Source organism: Corythoichthys intestinalis, chromosome 1 (genome assembly GCF_030265065.1).
Source record: "Corythoichthys intestinalis isolate RoL2023-P3 chromosome 1, ASM3026506v1, whole genome shotgun sequence".
NCBI classification, from domain to species: domain Eukaryota; kingdom Metazoa; phylum Chordata; class Actinopteri; order Syngnathiformes; family Syngnathidae; genus Corythoichthys; species Corythoichthys intestinalis.
In genome coordinates this window covers 57771504-57791415 of record NC_080395.1, presented here as the reverse complement: position 1 = coordinate 57791415, position 19912 = coordinate 57771504, and the positions used below count along the sequence as shown (strand labels likewise).

At 38.2% G+C, this 19912-nt stretch overlaps 1 protein-coding gene across 2 annotated transcripts in view; it reads left to right on the top strand.

Annotated features, from left to right (window-relative positions):
- Positions 1 to 3113: 3113 nt before the first annotated feature.
- The window catches only part of ttc17 (tetratricopeptide repeat domain 17), a 39563-nt gene continuing 22764 nt past the window's right edge, over positions 3114 to 19912 (top strand). The window contains exons 1-12 of one of the 2 annotated variants that reach the window (XM_057847734.1): positions 3114 to 3523; positions 3912 to 4160; positions 4584 to 4673; positions 7297 to 7469; positions 9155 to 9266; positions 10473 to 10604; positions 11818 to 11927; positions 12063 to 12210; positions 13869 to 14008; positions 18781 to 18941; positions 19098 to 19210; positions 19348 to 19500. In XM_057847734.1, coding sequence (XP_057703717.1) covers positions 3990 to 4160; positions 4584 to 4673; positions 7297 to 7469; positions 9155 to 9266; positions 10473 to 10604; positions 11818 to 11927; positions 12063 to 12210; positions 13869 to 14008; positions 18781 to 18941; positions 19098 to 19210; positions 19348 to 19500 — 1503 coding nt within the window. In that variant the 5' untranslated portion in view covers positions 3114 to 3523; positions 3912 to 3989. Of the gene's footprint in view, positions 4161 to 4583; positions 4674 to 7296; positions 7470 to 9154; positions 9267 to 10472; positions 10605 to 11817; positions 11928 to 12062; positions 12211 to 13868; positions 14009 to 18780; positions 18942 to 19097; positions 19211 to 19347; positions 19501 to 19912 lie in introns of both variants that reach the window. The other variant, XM_057847742.1, reaches the window with a different exon arrangement.

Here is a 19912-nt window from a genome sequence, read left to right as displayed (position 1 = left end):
TTCTCGGCTCTGCCGTTCACCATCTGTGTTGTTGAAGAGACGACTTTCGACGCGCAAGAGTGACGTTGCTCGTGAAGAACACGTCACGCAAATAAACTAATCTGATTTGTCGATTGATTTTGTATCTGCTCGAAAAGGCCGTAAATGGGATGGTTCCCAGACTATTTCTCTCAGTGGAGAATAGTCTGGCAGAGCCAGGCAAGAACATCCCCACAAATAAGCGATTGCTTTGCCCCAGTATCCCGCAGAATAGTGATATCGACCGGCTTTGTGTTTTCCAATGTTACTGAACCTTTTGAGACGAATGGTTGAAAATCTGCATCAACCTGGCGTTTTGGTGTTGCTAGATTCATGCTAGGAGGAGCAGATTTTCTGGTCTGGACTGATGCTATTGAGGATGGTGGTTTGGCACTTTTAGATTTTCTTTTCAAGATGGGGCAGGAACCAATCAGGTGTCCTCGCTCATGGCAGTAAAAACATTCACGGGTTTCTGTAGCTGAAGAAACGGTGACAGGGTTACGGCGATAGGTTTTAGGGGATCGAGGTTTGTCAACGGGAGCCGAATCACGACGAGTTATTGGCGAGGACAAATGTTTGTGTGTCAATGCGAATTCATCTGCCAATACTGCAGCTTCAGTAAGGCAGATGGTTTTCTGCTCATTTAAATAAATTACAATTCTCTGGAAGACAATTTTTAAATTCTTCCATCAATATTAATTCACGTAAATTGTCGAAATTTTGAATCTTGCTAGCTTGGCACCATCTGTCGAACAAAGCAGTTTTCTCCCTCGCGAACTCTACATAAGTTTGGGTGGCAGTTTTTCCACATTTCCTAAATTTTTGCCTATATGCCTCTGGCACCAACTCATTCGCGCGAAGGACGGTGGCTTTCACAATATCGTAATTTATGCCGTCTTCTAAAGACAGCGAGGTGCACACTTCCTGGGCTTTACCAACTAATCTACATTGAAGCAATAAGGGCCACACATTTTTGGGCCAATTCAATGTAGCTGCGACACGTTCGAAAACATTAAAATACGAGTCCACTTCAGACTCTCTGAAAGGGAACTAATGCGATGTGCCGGCTAACATCAAACCCTTCATGAGGCATACCTGTGAGCGGTGACTGGGGTTCTGGGACTGGCTGTAGCAGCCGCACCCCGCTCTAGCTCTAGAGCTTTCACCCTAAGATGCATGGCTTCCACCTCCAACTCCTTTTGTCTCACCTCGACCTCTTATGCGAAGCGTTATCCTCAGCTCCTCGGCAGACATAGCAGCCTGACTTGGGGAGGTAGCTACGGAGTGGGGGAATACCAGGCACAGCACCTGGCCCCTCTGTCAGGGCTGGTTCACCAAACAAACCCCTGTCATTTAACACATTGAACAGGAGCTCACGTAGTTCAGGTTTCCTGATGTTAGGAGCCACAACCACCTCAAAAGCGTGTGCAATTAGAACAAGATCGCTCTTTCTACACTTACCAAGTACCTGTACAGTCGGATTGCTAACAAAATTTTCTACATTAAACTCCATAGTCGCCACCACCAAAAAAGAAAAAACTGCCAACCAAAAGCAGATATCGAGGTAGAAAACAGACTCACCAGGACAGGCGACGAACGACGAAAAAAAAGCAACGGACGAGCCCCCAAATCACTTTAAGACTGGGGCGAGCTCCTCCCGACCAACCCTCACCCAGAAAGGCCAGCAAACACAGAACAGCAGAGTAAACGAAGCAGGAATCACCGAAAACCGAACACACGCGAACTGGCGTTTCTGGATGCTGGTCTGGCTGGCGAGGAGACAGAGTGCTTCTGGCAAGCTTCTTTTGTAGGCCAGGAAGTCCAAACCTTGGCCAATGAGGGGGCACCAATCAGGAGTGGTTGAATCAGCAGCACCTGCACCGAATTCATTCAATCAGCCACCCAACTCACACACACACACCAGTGGACAAAAGCGGTAAAAAAGAACAATTGACCCACAGGGTCATCACACTTAGTCAATGTTATGGATGGAGTGGCCCATGGTGGTGGTGTCCAAATTAAAGCCATAGACTACACTATCATATCAAATGATAGTGAAGTCTATGTTCAAGCATTTTTTAAGGACTTTGAAGACCAATTTTCCTGTTTTTCTAGTACCTTTTAAACGTTATCTCAATGTTTTGTTTTGTTTTTCCACGGTGAGGCATAAATAACATTTGGTGCCTTCGGAAACGTCTTCCAAAATGTTCTACGACCCCGTAGGCTCATGAAATTTAGTTTGAAAGGTGCCGATTCTGAACCCCCCTAGTATTCTGAACCCCCCTGCAGAAGGGTACTTTTCCCAGCAGCAGTGAGTGTTTTGTGCCAAACTCTGAGCTGCTGGCGTGGTGATAGCATTCTGTTCGGTGGACACAGAAGTCACAGCTAAGGAAACCTTGATAAATGCGCTTGGGCAGAGGTGGGTACAGTAGCCCAATATTTTACTAAAGTAAGAGTAGCGTTACTTCCAAATAATATTAATCAAGTCAAAGTAAAAGTAGTCACCCAAAAATTTACTTAAGTACAAGTAAAAAATATTCGTTGAAAAGAATACTCAAGTAATGAGTAACATTGTGAGTAACTGCTTAAAACGGCTCTTTTTAAAAAAAAAAAAATAATGGTATATTTTTTTCTCATGCACAACATGTGATCTATATGAACTGTTATTATTATACTGTACTACAACTGGACCATATTTGACCATATGATGCCAAAAAGATGACACAAAATCGTCAAATTCAGACCTCTCGGATTTTTGTAAAGGGCTGTAAAAATACATTTGATTAGATTCTTCTTCAAATTATAATAATAGCAGTTCATATAGATAACTGTGCTTAGGGGGGAAAAACCCATTGCTTAAAAAAAAAAAAAAAAAAAATTCAAATATTTAAAGCATTTACTCACAATGTTACTCATTACTTGAGTATTCTTTTCACCAAATACTTTTTATCTTGTACTTGAGAACTTTTTTTGGATGACTACATTCACTTGAGTAATATTATTTTGAAGTAACGCTACTCTTGAGTAGATTTTTTTGGCCACTCTACCCACCTCTGGCATTAATAATTTATATCCTTAGACAGAGTCCTGAGAAATATTGTGTGCTGAAAGCCTGAACACTCCCAAGTATTTTCAAGGACTTTACGCAAAATTCAATGATTATTCAAACCCTGAAAACACGAAAGTAATATCCAAGTATTTTCAAGGATTTCAGGGACCCGTACGAACCCTGCTCACAAATGGGTTTGGAAGCTTGGATGTCGATGCACCTCCAGCCTTGAGTTAGTTGAGTGGGATTAACAGTCTAAGACATTTATCCGAAATGAGAACACTTGCTGTTGGCCACGACTCACACCCAGATGCTCACACACAGACTAACCGGCCAACCTGACTCCAAATTAAATAAGCAACGCTTCTTTGTTTGAGGACCTCCCAGTCGAAATGGATTATTGGATTGGTGTCTATCGCTTTCACTGGCAGTTAATTTATGAAGGACATTACAACGGTAGGAAGGATGTTCATTTGTTTCCTTAATTTGAGTGTTGTAAGCGTTAATATGCCAACGTTATTGTGTGATCAATGTAAAAAAATAAAAGCACTTCATTTTTATAGCAACTGCGGTTTGTCTATCACCATCAATGGCCAATTAGTTCATTAGAATGAGGGCACCACTTTCCAGGATATGAGCAAAAAAAAAAAAAAACAATACAATAACATGTTCGCAAAATGATTTTATGAAGGCCAAATACACTAATGAATCACATGAAACCAGTAGTACACGCTTAAATCTATCACGTGCTTTGCCACGTCCAAAATGGCGACGAAGTAGACGTACGTCTTCAGGGCAAAAGCGATTTGCCTATGTGTGATGTGATGTTGCGCTTGTCTTGCAGTTGAGTTGTTCAGTGCCGCTTTGTGGTCGGAGGCCGCGCATTTGTTGCCAGTTGCCACAGTGCTAAGGAGACACAAAAATGGCGGACATGGAGAAAATATGCCCTGAGTCCTTTCCCTGTCGAGTCAGCTGTTTGGCAAAAACGTTTTTACAGGGAAAACTTTTCATTCTTCTCTGCATCCTCATCGTGGATTCCGGAGGAGCGATGACCCACTGGGTTGTCACAGAGGACGGGAAAATAAAACAGGAAGTATGACAGCTCATAGTCTTACCTATCGAATCTATTTGTGGCTAGCTTCAAATGCTACGTCTTTTAGCAATAACAGTAACATATTTGTATTATCTTAACCGGTATTTTTTTTTTAAGTCGTGTCTGTGGTCTATTTGAGCCCTGTTTGTTTACCCCATCCCTTAAGTTGAATTGGCTAAGAAAGTGCTTCATGCACCCTCAACGATTAATAGTAAAACGCAGGAGATAGTAGGTAAGGTCAAAATGACCAAAACATTTAAGCCTTGCCCCTGTCAGCGTCCCCTATGTTATGCTAAATTTACGCGTACCATTTTCATTCACTTGGCAACTTGACGTATTTAAAGGGATATTAACAAAATACACTATTTAGTTTAAAAGTTTGACATTAATTCTAGTTCTTTCCCCGTACTAAATGTTTTCTAGGTTGATTCACCTTTGAATCTCAAGCATCCGGATGACGTGGTGATCTTCATGCGGCAGGAATCTCGTGTTAGCTACCTCAAGAAACTGGAGGTGAGTAAATGTAGCAATTTTGTACCAATTCTCTGTTATTGCTGAAAACTCACCTATTTGTGTGCTGTTTTGTTGATTGCGCTTTTTACAATGCCGCAAGGTGCCAGAGGATGCCATTAAAGCCATGTTTTGACAAGGTTCACTCGCATAGAAACGTTGACAGAAGATTTTGACTGATAGAAAGCTTGATACACATGGGAGACTCTATTTAACCTGTGTTTTTTTTTTTTTTTTTTTTTTTTTAATTTTATTTATTTTTATTGTGAAAGCCTATATATACTGTATATTTGTAATATATGTAAGTATGCATGTATGACGTAATTTTATTATTTTCAAAATGACATTTTTTAAATTCCTCCTGTACGAATGCATTCTTGAAATCTGCTGTTGTGATTTCTTATTGATTCCTCATCTGAGCTGGGATACTGTGAATTTCATCCATGGTTACTAAAATGGGCATTGTTTACTTGCTCAAGATCACTGACTTGCAGTACTGCCTAGGGATGTCCCGATCCAGGTTTTTGCACTTCCGATCCGATACCAATATTGTTTTGCACTTCCGATCCGATACGAATATTGTTTTGCACTTCCGATCCGAAACCAATACTGGCCGATACCGATACCGGCCTATCTGAGCATGTGGTAAAGTTTAAAGTTATTTAGCCTCCTTACTTAGTTGTCAGATTCATGTTGAAAAAGGTTTTAGTACTCTTGATAACAACTAGCCAGCTGAATTAGGTGAGTTTGAATAACACACAACGGTTGGTAACAAGAAACTGACCTGTTTATTCAGTGACAAACACAAAACATTATAAATAACAAACAGAAATGGCATAGTCAGTCAGTAGAACGTGCAAATAATATTGTAAACTGTCTTAAGAAAGCAAAACACACAAACAACCTCAGTGGAAAATCCCACAAACCCCCCAAGCTATCAGATGCTTTTAATGTTTCGTGCATTAGTTACAAAAAATAAAAAAGCCTCTCAGGTTTAAATAAACGACTATTTCAGTATCAAATTAACATTTTAAAACAGTAAATAAAATACTCAAGTCCCCATTCTGTATCAGTAGCTTTAAACTACATTCAATTCATTTTATTTTGTGAATCAACTGTTAAAGTTGTTGAAATTGCTCCCGTTATTCCATAATTTCCCTTCTGTCTACTTTCGACATGTGAAAGTTTTAAAACTGTTTTGAAGATAGATTCAAGTCATGATTTTGCCGATTTAGGAGTATTTTGCATAAAAAGTTAATTAGGTTCCCTTGGAAGGTTCGTAACAGCCTACTAGGGAAGTCTCCTGCTTTAAGATGGCGGCTGTTTACTAACGCAACTCGTTTTCAGTACTTCAATGTTGCGAACGCCGTCGAGTCTGTCATATTGCATCTAGTTCTATATACATATGATATCTATTATCTGCAGTAAAACGATGTTGACGTAGTTTGTAGCGGCTGTCAGCAGCAGTCAGCGGCATGAGTTTGGCTAAAGCCGTGAGTTGAGCATTGGCATTACCCGGGTCTATGACAAACATGATGTTTACTCTCAGGACGCAATGCGGTCCGTTTCTCATTGCGTCCCGAAGACCGCGCTGTGTATTAGTTCCGCTTTACTTGGCATATTTCAATAATCGGAATTTGGATGTTTGTGAATCATTTTTCATTCTTTCATTCTTGAATCATTGCGTAGGACCTTTCTTTTTGTCTTCGGTTTTCCTAACATACTTCCTTATATTGTTTGTGGTGGTATTTCGCTAAATGCTTGATTAGGTTGGTTGTATTAAAACTTCTTTACCAACACGCTTGACTTTAATGTGGCATATGTTGCACTCTTCCTCTTCATCTTTGTCGTCCTTTAAGGTGAAATGATCCCACACAGCTGACATTTTTACCGATAAAGTCTCTCGGTAAATTGGGAGACTGTAATGTAACTATAGTGTGTTGCAGGTGTGCCGTAAAATGCGGACCGGATTTTAGGGAAACCGAAGCAAAAACTGGAATGGATTATGTAAATCGGTGCACTGGAAAACCCGGACCGGGAAAAAAAAAAACTGGATCGGAAGCCTGGATCGGAATTTTTCCGTGTTGGCCGATCCGATACCGATGCGTATTTTTATGCCCATATCGGCGTCCAATCCGATCCAAATATCGGATCGGGGCATCTCTAGTACTGCCACTTGCTCTTGTCTGCCAATACTCAAAAATTCCCGTTTTTTCAACAGAAGTCATCAGCAGATTTATAGAAAGCATTCATGCAGGACGACACCATTTAAATGATGTCATTTTCAAATGAAAATTCCATGACTATTTCTTAAATGGCATCTTTTAAAGTTCCAATCCCTATGAAAAAAATTTTTTTTTCTTATATCACTCCTGGTTTTATTGGATTGTTAAAGTTTTTGGGGGGTCCCCCTGCATGTAGATATAAGTGTATACATATACTGTACGTATACAAAGCTATCCCTGATAATCAATTATGACTGTGATGTCACACCCAGAATTACTAGGGGGAAAAGTGAGCGTTCAGTGATACATTGTTTTCAGTTTTTTCATTTTTTGACATGGTCACCATTTCGTAGGACCTTGAACTTGAATTTTATTTTATTTTTCTCTTTCCCTATTTTGAGAAGAAGATGCTAGTAGCACAGAAAATTCACATTGAGGAAAATGAAGACAGGGACACCGGGCTAGAGCAGCGACACTACAAAGAGGATGCAGATTGCATAATGGCCAAAGTACCTCTTGGTGACCTTGACCTTTATGATGGAACTTACATCTCTTTAGAGAGTAAAGACATAAGGTGAGTCTTTAAAACAAATGTAACCCCTCTTGTCAAGGGATACTGTGTCTTCAGATTTTTTTCCAGACACAGAGACGATTCAGGGCAGACATGGGTGGCCAATTCATTTTCCAAAAGGGTCATTTGAGAAATGAGGCCCTTGTCAAGGACCACGTCACTTCAACCTCATTTTAATTTCATGCCTTGTCATGCATCTTCTTGTTTACATTATACAGGGAAATGGTATACCTGTATATTGTTATTTAAAAAAAATACAAAATTAATTAAAAAAATATATATATATATATATTTATATATATATATATATATATATATACACACACATAATATGTGTATGTGTATGTGTGTGTGTGGGTGTGTGTGTGTGTAAAGCCAGAAGTCATTGTTTGACACATCAACATTCACAAAAATCAGGTCAACGATGGAGTTTGGATTTGAAGTTTTGCATCCTATAGGAGGATCTTTTGTGACATCGTTATTTTCATTTCTCGCATTTCATCATTGTACCGTGTAGCAGAACTACTGTATTTTACATGTAGTTGGCTTGTGTTGCATGTTTGGAGGATTTTGCGAGGAAGATGGTTCAATCACATTGTGCGACATGTTGAGGGCCTGAAAGCTTGTTTCTGGATGAGCGGGGAACCCAAGTGGTGGCAGAGGTGACAAATATTTATTGCAACAATTGAAGGCAGTCGGTGTACAAAAGATCAGGTGGGCGGTTTGTGAGCAACCAGGTAAGCTGTCCAGGGAACTGAGCAGTGCAGGATCTGGAAACAAAGGCAAAATGAATTGAAAAGAGTAATGATGTAACGAGGTGCGCCAAATCTTTGAAGCATCTGTCCAGTAATGAGGGGATGTTTCCGCAAAGTACCGAGGCTCGCTTTATACCTATACCTCCTCAGATCTTCAAATGTTAAAATGTTATAATAGAGATTTCACTTGCTGTTTGTCGCGTCTTGCCTACCATCCTGTTTGTGACTTTTTCCAGACATAACTCGCTGCACGAACACCAAAAATGTCAACAAAACTCCTATTAGCTGCTTGTAGTTTGGACTTTAAAAAAACACAGTACTTGATACAGTATATAAATACAAAGATGGTGAAACCCGAAAGGTGGAACATAAACTATTATTGATAGTGATATATGATACTATGATGTCTTATAAAACTAAAAATGTAGTCTGTGAAACAACTGTTGTTTATCAGGACAAATCCCTACAGCCGTTTTTGCTAAGAATATTAATAAAATTAGGACAGTTATCCTTGTCACTTGTCTCTTGGAATCTAAGTGGGTTGGAAAAGTAACTAAATGTAGGAAAAAGTCATCGCTAAATTGAAATTGGCAACATCTCACAGCGCATACACAAAGCACTTCTTCCCAAAATATAACCATCGAATATTATGTTTTATTTAGACTTGATAAACATGAGAGCCGATCAGACAGGATGGGCCGAATGTGGCCTCGAGGCCGTAGTTTACCCAAACCTGCTTAAACGTCTACCAAAAAGCATGTTCAACTAAATTTATATGTTTTCTTATATCATGCTAAAGAATCAATTGTATTTCCAAATGATATCTTTTTTCGTTGTTAAAAACTACTGGCACAAGCAACTTCGACTATTGTTTTCCACGACAACTTTATTTGATGCAACTTCATTCATGTACTTCCAATTTCTTTGTTGTAGCCCTGAGGACTATGTGGATTTACTCTCTGCTCTACCTCCGGATCTTGAAAAGCCAGATTGCGCAAAAGTATTGGACCTACCTTATAGTATCCATGCATTCCAACATCTTAGGGTAAGTGGGTGGTCAGCTTGTCATCTGTTACACTTGGTATCCTAGTTTACAATGTAGATGATACTGAACAGATCTATATCTGTGCTGTGGTGACTGTGACTGCAACAACATATCTTTTTAAATATCTCTATGTAGATTTCAGACTATCATTTGACAATATATCGTGATACAGTCATGATACGCATCGAGTTCGGAAAAAAAGGCAAGATATATACACGAGATGCACTGTTTCATGACTTGGGCAAATAGCCCATTAATATTTTAGTTAAATTACTAGCCCATTTCAGCATCTTTACCACAAGTAGCTACTGACCATCCACTCAGATCATGTAAGCAGAACCACAGGCAGGATTCTACGAACATAACAAGTAATAGGAGGTCATTCAAACTCACAGTTTAAAAACAAAACTAAAATGATAACATATAACATATCACACAAACTAAATAGCATAGCTAGCAATTAATGAAAGAACTGGAACAGTAACAGAAGAAATAATTAGCACAGAATATGAACTTTGAACTTTATTTGGATCCGCATTGCATACTGGGAGTCATGAAGCACGGTAGCAATATTTTGTACAACAGTGTTGACAGCAGGTGGCAACAGAGGTTGTCTGTCCCAAGGGAAGTTGGTTCAAAACTTCATGGTGGTTCGTTGAAATTCTATGGCTATTTGTTTAAGAAAACATGAGTCTGCTTGTCTTTCAATATGAACAAAATGCAATTAGAGCTATAAGGACAATTTGTTACTAATTTTTATTGAGATATAACAGCTTTCGAACAGTGCTTGGCTTTAAAAGTTTTTTTGTCTTGTTTCTTTGGAAAGTTTTTCACTAACCCTAGATAACATATCATTCACAGCCCGAAATCCATGAAATGACATAACAGGCGATTGCCACTACGGTCTGCGACCGTTTTATACTGTAGTCTGTACTGCATTTGCATGTGGAACTTGCCATCCGTAGTTTTGGAAACCGCCTTCCTATGAAGTGTTGACATTGTTTTCAACATGAAAGGAAAAGGAAGAGAGAGAAAAAAAAAAGAGTTGCAAATCATGTTAAACTTATATTTAATTGCACACACTACAAAGAAATGTATTGTTCAATCTGTTTATTGTTTTTAGCAAATAATCATTCTTCATATTTATCGCTTAAACTATTAAAGTAAAGCATTTATCATCTTTGTATTCTTCATGGTGTGTTGTAGGGTGTGCAAGAGCGGGCAAACCTCACCTCTCCATTACTTTCAAAGGAGGACCCAATTTTTAATGCTTTGTCTCATAAGCTGGGCCCCATTATAGACGTAGTGGGCCATCGCATCCATCAGGCATTGCTGAGGGTAAGATCTGTATTTTATGCGATGTAAAAATGGCTTTGTATTGTACCTTTAACTAAATCATATTTTGCTGGTTTGTCTACAAAACATACGTCAACTACTTTAGTTTATATGTCAACTACTTTAGTTAAATGACGATCACACTTGCGGGCATAGTGTCATTTTTAGGAAATGCTACTTATTCAAAGTGCGGTCCTGCCCAGAAACAATAGGGTTACAAGATACTAGTAAGTATTTCTGATTTCTGGAGTCTTTAATGAAAGCAGACTAATCATATTTGTAATTTATCAAAAGGAGACTATTGCAATTAGGGATGTTCCGATGCTGATTTTTTGACTTCCAATCCGATTTTTTTGTCAAGATATGTTTTGCCAATACTGATCAAATACCGATATTTTTAGACCAGTAAAAAAATGATGCAAAAAATATTTTTTTGTATTAAATGGAGCTCTGCTGGTACCTCCTCAAGAATAGTACACAATGCCCTGTTTCTACCATTAGTTTCTAAAGAGCACTAGTCTCACTCAGCAGACATTTTTAAACTTTCGGATCTTGTCACCAAATCTGATACGGTCCAGTACTCCAAAAATAGCCGTATTTGGTGCCGATACAGTTAGTGAGTATTGGATCAGGACATCCCTAATTGCAGTAATGTGTTTGTTTTGAAAACAATTACCAGTATTTTTCCCCGTTTTCTAAAATGGTACGGTCTTGTGCAGTGACTTACAAAATCATAGTCACTTTAAGGGAAAAAATAAGTTGTCTATTGAACTTGTAGCTCTTCGAATGAATATCAGTATTGAGGAACCAGCTCTGTTTCAGAATGGTAGGTGAGTGATATTTGCTTTAATGCCATTTATTTGGTTGCATTTCATCATGAAAAGTCTTCTTCTTCTTTTCCTCGCGGCTTCGAATGAGAAAATGACAGTTCTGAAATAACGTATGCAATTAATGAGTATTAATGCAAAAGACATCTTTGGAATGAACGATTGAATATCGATTGGAAAAAGATTTCACAGGGTACGTGCATTCAAGGCTGCTCCATTTTATCTGTATCATATTATCTGTATCAGATAGGGCTGCATAAGTTGGAGAAAAAAATGTAATGCTTGTCTAGCTGACTAAAACCTGTGTGAGGTACACAAAAAAAACACTTTGATATTTCAAAACAGTAAACCAACAAAAACAATTAACTTGTGTGTTTTTTGTGTTTCAGAATGCATCATCCTGGGTGCTGTACAACATGGCATCTTTCTATTGGCGTATAAAAAACGAGCCTCTCAGGGCAATGGATTGCGTGGTGCGAGCTCTGCACTTTTCGCCTAGGTAGCATTAGTTTTATTTTATTTTTATTTTTTATTTTTTTTGGGGGGGGTGTTACTGCTGGATACTTCAATTAATTATGTTGTTCTGAAATTGCCCACACATGCTTATATTCCTTTTCTTTTGGTTTGATATCAGGCATCACAAGGATGTAGCGCTAGTTAATATGGCAAACATCCTGCACCGCGCCCATTTCTCAGCCGATGCTGCTGTTCTAGCCCATGCTGCTCTGGACCTCCCATCGGACCTTTTCACCAGTCACTACACCTTGGGAAACATTTATGCTGTAAGTTAAAAGGGGCCAAAATCATGAACTACAGTATTCCAGCACTGGTCCACAACGCAATGAATTTCAAATGAAGAAATCAAGATGTGCTTTAAGTGCATTTGGCTGAATGTGAGCAGCTGACTTTTCTTGAAACACTTCTTTTGTCACATTATTGATACCCACAAGGAGTCCAGTTCCATTGTCAGCCAACAATACCAACCCCATTGAATATTTGAGAAGCCAGTTGCCTCACACATTGCTTCAAAGCTCATAAGATATAATACAGCTGCAGCAGAGGCCTGCGACAGTTGCCTGACAGAGCATCAACAGAGACATAATCCAGGGTCTGGTGATGCCCTTAAGTATGAGACTTCAGGTTGTCAGAGATTGCAAAGAATTTGCAACAAAGTATTTAAACAAACGCCTAGTTGATTTATGATTGTTAGTTTGTCCAATTACTTTTGGTCCTTAAAAAAGTGGAAAGTGTATGTGGTATAATTTGCATCACCGCTCATGTCTGCACTTAATGCACATCTCGTTTCATTTCAATTCCACTGTGGTGTGGTCCAGAACTAGAAGGCTGAAAATTGTGTCAATTCCCAATATACAGTGCTGCTCGAAAGTTTGTGAACCCCACAGCGATGGTCAGATTTTTTGTAAAAAAAACTAAAATAACCTTATTAAATGTTAAGTTATACCCAAATCCACAATACTGACATTCCAAATAATGGGCTGAAACAAAAGAAATAGTTATATTGTCATTCTTTATTTAACAAAAGTGGTTGATTTAAGAAAAACTCAGATATCATGTGTGCAAAAGTATGTGAACCCCTTCAGTTAATAGGATATTGCGCCTCCTTTTGCAGAGATTACCTCAACCAAACGGTTTCTGTAGTGACTAATCAGCCTCTCACATCTACTTTGGGGGATTTTTGCCCATTCTTCCTTGCAGAACGCAGTCAGTTGAGAGAGGTTTGATGGGCGTCTGGCATGAACTGCTCGCTTCAGGTCCCGCCACAGCATTTCAATGGGATTTAGGTCAGGACTTTGACTGGGCCAGTCCAGAACACGAATCTTCTTCTTTTTCAGCCATTCCTTGGTTGTATAGCTGGAATGCTTTGGATCATTATCATGTTGCATGATCCACCTTCTGCCAAGCTTTAACTTCAAAACAGATGGCGTCAGGTTATGTTCTAGGATTTGACAATATTCCTCAGAATTCATGATTCCCTGGACTATGTGGAGTTGTCCAGGTCCTGAGGATGAAAAGCAAGCCCAGATCTTGACATTCCCACCTCCATGCTTCACTGTTGGGAGAAGGTTCTTTTGGTGGTATGACTTTTCGCCAGACATGGCGGTTTTGGTTGTGACCAAACAGTTCAATTTTGCACCTACATCAGTTGATGAAAACTCTTTTTAATTTAGTCTCGACAACACAACTGTTAAAAAAACAAAAAAAAACTACTGAATTGATTGATTAGGAAATCAGGTTGAAATAATAGAAAATTCCAAAATGTTGAGGGGGTTCACAAACTTTCGAGCAGCACTGTACCTCAGCCTTTATTCTGCAAGTTAGGAAACAAGAGGACTGTATAAGATAATGAACTTTTTTCATTCAATATGTAGATTCACAGAAATCTACAAATGTATTTTCCTATATTCTCTGCTCTTATCAGATGCTTGGGGAATACAACCACTCAGTGCTTTGCTATGAGCAGGCATTACAGGCCCAGCCAGACTTTGAGTTGGCCTTAAGAAGGAAACATGCTGTTCTCTGCCAGCAAAAGCTTGAGCAGCGCCTAGAAGCCCAACACAGGTAGACACTTGTGTACATACCTATTTGAACAGAGGTTAATTAAAGAAAGGCTAATTGTGGTTTATAGGCATTTAGTCATCAAATCAAATTATTTTACATAAATACTGGTACTTCTCCCATGCACCCACTCGTGAAGTTGTCTACAGTGCAATGAATAATTATTTTCCCCTTTTCTGATTTCTGTTTTTTACATACTTAGCACTTGCGAAGGTTTAATTTAATCAAATCAATGAGACAACCTGAATATGAAAAGATATTCTCAATGAGGATTTTATCAATGGGAGAGAAAAATACCTATCTGACCCCATTTGAAAACGTAACTGCCCCCTGAACCTAATAGCGAGTTGTGCCCACCTTTGGCAGTAAATATTGAAATCAAACGTTTACGATAATTGGGGATGAGTCTTTAACGTAGCTGTGGAGGAATTTTGTACCATTTTTCTTTGCAGATTTGTTTCAACTATGCACTGATATATTGGATGGATTTCGATCATGAACAGCCAGTTTTAGGCTATATATATTTTTGATTAATAAGTCTTGTTTTTTTTCATAGTTTGGCCTGGGATGCGATTTATACTCCAGAGAAACTTAAATTTGGAATTTTTTAATGAAAACGTACGGTAATTGCCCCCCCTGAACCTAATAGTGAGTTGCGCCCACCTTTGGCAGTAAATATTGAAATCAAACGTTTGCGATAATTGGTGACGAGTCTTTAACATAGCTGTGGAGGAATTTTGTACCATTCTTCTTTGCAGATTTGTTTCAACTCTGCACTGCTATGTTGGAGGGATTTCTAGCATGGGATGTGATTTATACTCTAGAGAAACTTAAATTTGGATTTTTTTCAGGCATTACCTGACTAAAATAACATATTGGACCTATATTCTTTATTTTAATGTAGAAACGTGACTATATTACACAACTTTTGAAAATAAGTCGCAGGTTAAAATAATATTTAAAAAATTATTTCAATATAAATTAGGGCTGTCAAAGGATTAAAATTTTTAATCGAGTTAATTACAGCTTAAAAATTAATTAATCGTAATTAATCGCAACTAATAGCAATTCAAACCATCTCTAAAATATGCCATATTTTTCTGTAAATTATTGTTGGAATGGAAAGATAAGACACACGACGGATATATACATACAACATACTGTACATAAGTACTGTATTTGTTTATTGTAACAATAAATCCACAAATGCCCATATTAACATTTTTTCTGTTAAAGTGATCCACGGATAGAAAGACTTGTTCTTAAAAGATAATTGTTATAGTTACAAGTTATAGTAATTTTATATAAAAAAAACCCTCTTCATGTTTTTGTTTTAATAAAATTTGTAAAATTTTCAATCAAAAGTAGAGTTAATATAATAATAATAAGAATAAAAATAAAAATAACAATAATAAAAATAGAGTGACCAAAGTCTAAGTTTTACGTGTATTTTGCATAGCTATTTTGATATGGAATGCCAGTTCATTTTGCATTGTTGTTTAACTGTGTGTCAGAATAGGGCCTCATTACTATAGACTGAAGTGCTTTTCTTTTTGTGAGCATTATTTTTTTTTGGAGAGATAGGAATATTATTTTTGTTGTGCTTTCACTTAACGATACTTATGTTTGTTGTGAAGGAGAAGCTTATGCCAATAAACGGCGCGGTCCAAAGAACGCCTGTGTCCACTCGCCTTTACTTTATAACATACTGTATATCTGTACATATCTTACCCAAAATACAACAAGAGACACATAATTGCCACTAAAAGAAAGAAAACTTACCGAAATATGTGTGGAGCACAAATAGCAATTTGCATTGCATTGTGAATACAGCATAAACGTCTCACAACTACTAATTCTCCCACGTTTAGAAGAAATAACATGAGTATGGAACGGCGCTGCCCCCAAGCGGCCGGTGGCATTCTCTTCACTCTTAATGTCCATAAACGGCCTCATTGTAATTTGTTTGAGGCAATGAGCGGGTCATTTAGTGCATGCATTAATTGCGTCAAATATGTTAACGTGATTAATTTAAAAAATCAATTAACGCGATAATTTTGACAGCCCTAATATAAATTGATTGTTGATTAGCTTGTAATGTTTGCTGGGTAGTGACCTAAAGCGTTCCGCCGGCTTTAGTGGCTGTCTGTCGTGATGAGGTCAACCGTTCTGCCTTTTCAATTTAAGCCCGAAATGAAAATATTGAAGACTGACAGAGACAGAAGCAGGAGTGAAATTGGCTAGAATTTCTTGCAGGAACTCCCCGACGTGAAGGTCATGACAGAGACAGAAATGTTATTTTTTTATGTACTTTTTTTCTTTCTTTTTTTTTTTTGGGGGGGGGGGGGTGCAAACCTTTTTAACTACTGAAATGCTAAGAAAACTGTTTTAGCACAGTTATTTCTACAACACATACAAAAACTGATTTTAATTCAAAATTGTATTTTTCAATGATTTGCAAAATAAAAGTTAACAAAAATAGCAATAACCCAGCCTCCATCTCCTAATTTTTATTTTCCCTCATTTCCATACACACTAAATGCCAAATCTCACTTTTTGACTATTTAAGAACATAGGATGTATATTAAAATTAAAGTTTTTCATTTATTTATTTATTTTTTAATAATAAACATAAGTAACATACATTGAGAAAAATAAGTACAAATTACTTATGTTATGCAGAGTGAAATGGAATATATTTTGAAGATCCCGCAAACATAGACTTTTTTAAATCATAAGGAAATGAATAAGTAGCCTAACATAAATGAACAAATATAAGTCCAAAGTGCACATTGACAGCTAAGATGTTCTGAACCTCCCCATCAGAGCAAATAAAACTAAATATGATAAATAACCCTCAACTCCTTTGTTGCTCTTAAAGATTTGATTTTATGTTGCATAGGCCTTTTTTGTTGCATCAATTCAACAACCTTTTTTTTTTTGTTGCTGTTCCAGAAAATATGCACATTTGAGCCAATATGAGCTAACTATCTCTGCTGATCACATGTCAGTATGTCAGCCAATTGAACGGATAAATGAGTCAAGGTATTTTGCTTTGCTGCGTGCATTCGCACATTGACGTGACTCATCAGATAACTGCAGCAGCTGGGGAAACCTCCATGCCGTCCGTGGAATAAAATAAATATCGGTGGAAACGGATTACGCTACACAAGCACTTTATTAGGCTTGTTGTTAACATTTGTGCATGTAAATCTGATGTTGGTAGATTGTTTTCTTCTTGGAGATGAAATGCATGTGTGGCAGCTTAGCATTTTTTTTTTTTTTTTTTACATAGCATTTTGACAGTTGCTGTCATATTTTTGGAATCAAAGTACCGAAACAGCATTCCGGCCCTGAATCTTATATCGGAACTCCGTTCCTGACCGTTCTGACCCACTTTCAACCCTGGACAGAAGTGAAAATTAAACTGAAAACGTAGACAACATGGGGGAGTAATCTTAAGTTGGTCACATTTCGATGGTGTGTCTGTGGTGAATGTTCACCGATGGCAACACGTAAGGAGACAAGCAATTCATTTCTGTCACTGTCATTGATAGGCTATTTATTTGTTGGACATTAAATGTTCTCGACATACATGCTACATTTGGTTTAAGCCGTCGTTTGTAACCAGACACACCAGTGAGCATTCGAAATCATCCGGGGTAAAGTGAAGCGAGCACGCTGGACTTGTCCAACCACACCCTCACATTTTTTAACCTTTTGTATTTAGCAAACGGATGTAGGCTTACCTCGCACCCTTTAATTTCCGCTTGACTGAAAAGTACCTCTAATGCAGGGGTGTCAAACCGATTCCACAAAGGGCCAGAGTGGGTCCTGGTCTTTGTTCCAACAAATCCACCACAGACAGTTCAACCAATGAAGTTTCTACTAAAAGAACCAGCCCCTGACTCCAGTCAACTGATTACACTGGTATGACACCAGATTGGGGAAAAGGCATTCACCTCGTTTGGTTGGAATGAAATCCAGCACCCACTACAGACAGCCCTTCGAGGACTGGTTTGACACCCCTGATCTAAGAGTTGTGCTGTGTGGTATCAAACGAATTTGACAACAAGGAAGACCTCAATCTATGTCATAGCCCCCAGAATGAACTGCGCACCCAAAACATGGCGGCCATCGTGTAATGTTTTGTATTCTCAGCAAAAACAATTTTAATTACTAGAATACACTTTTATAAAATTCCAACACCATACATTGTTGTTTATGCCTCATGTAGCGTGAGCTAAATGTATTAGGTTAGCATACCGTACACTTTGTCAGCCATTTTGTTCTCTATTTTTATTGCAGTGACTGTTTGTGACTGTTCTTATTGGTCTTTTACACCCACAAAGGTTGATGGGTAGTTTGTTATAGCACCTTTATGACAATAATATCCATTCTGATTTCTGATTCTGGGAGTAGTTTTGTTCACTAATGACCTGCTTGTGTGCTGCATTGAATATAGCGAGCTGTTACTTGGAGTCATGTGGTGTATGAGGCTCAAAGTGAAATTAATGTCCTTTGTCTCCGTACTTATTTCCCCACGTCACTTGCCACATTATTTTAAATCGCCTTTCAAGATAAAATAGCTGTTCTAGGTGATAGATTTCATCAAATACGTTTCACCATAAAAATGTGACTTAAACTTCAGTAGGACTAATGTGTTTTTGTTTTGTTTTGTTTTACCTTAGACATTTTTTGGCTTGTGCGACTTACTCCGGAGCCACTTATTTAGTCCAAAAAATTAAAAATATATAAAATGTCTTCATGTATAGATCCTTGCAACGGACACTGAACGAGCTAAAGGAGTATCAAAAGCAGCATGATCACTTCCTTCGCCAGCAGGAGGGGCTAGATAAACACAAGCTGTTGAAGGAAGAGCAGGTCCTGCACGACATTATCCATGAGACTCAAATGGCCAAGGAAGCCCAACTTGGTACGACGACAATTATGGTATTCAAGATTTCAGGCACTGATCAATGAGTTTGCTCATATCTTGAAAATACATACAGAGGCCAAAGTAATGCAATTGTGAATTGTGAAGTTAAAAAAAATATATAACATTTTGGCATAAATTATTTTACTGGCACAGGGAACCATCAAATTTGCCGCCTGGGTCAACAGCAAGGCAGCCTCCACTGCCCTTTCGATCTACCTGTGCGCTACCATCGGGGTGACCTGTTTGAACATGTGGATTTTGTGCAAGTAAGTCTATTGTTTTTTTTTTAGTACTTGATTTTTATGGAAGGTGCTTTAAGATCTATTCAGGTGGGGTAGGTCCTGTCAGCAAACTATGCAATCAAACGAACTTACTGATTTTACCCCTTCCATTTTTTATGTAGTTTGGAGAAGAGATATCGGTAGCATCCAGTGTGGCACTTGTGTCAGATCACAATTCAAATCGGACGGCACACAGCCCTCAGCTCCATCCTTCGATGTCAGGTGACCAGGATCCTGTTGCTGCTCTCTGGAGCAGTCATTATGAGGATACACAGGCAAGATAGAACATTGATGTTGATTGTAATTTTGTACCTATTCTTTTTTACACCTGCAAAATTCAGAGTAATGATTGACACTCTCAACACTCAGACATGTTGCCTATTTTTCATTGACTTTGCATTGCAACACTCGGACACGTTGCCAATTTTTCACAATGAAAAAAAGGAAATATCCACCCCACATCCTCATGATCCCCAATTTGTAGAAAGTTAACACTGTTAACTAGGGATGCAGCTATCAATTATTTAGGTAACTGATTAATCTATTGATTGGTTAGTTCAAATAATCGAGTAATTGGATAACAAACATTTAGTGCGTTGCAGAAAACATTTTAGGAGATGTACATCAAAGGAAATGTTGTTTATGCCTGCAATAACATTTATTTTGATTTGCCAGCATTGCACTTTC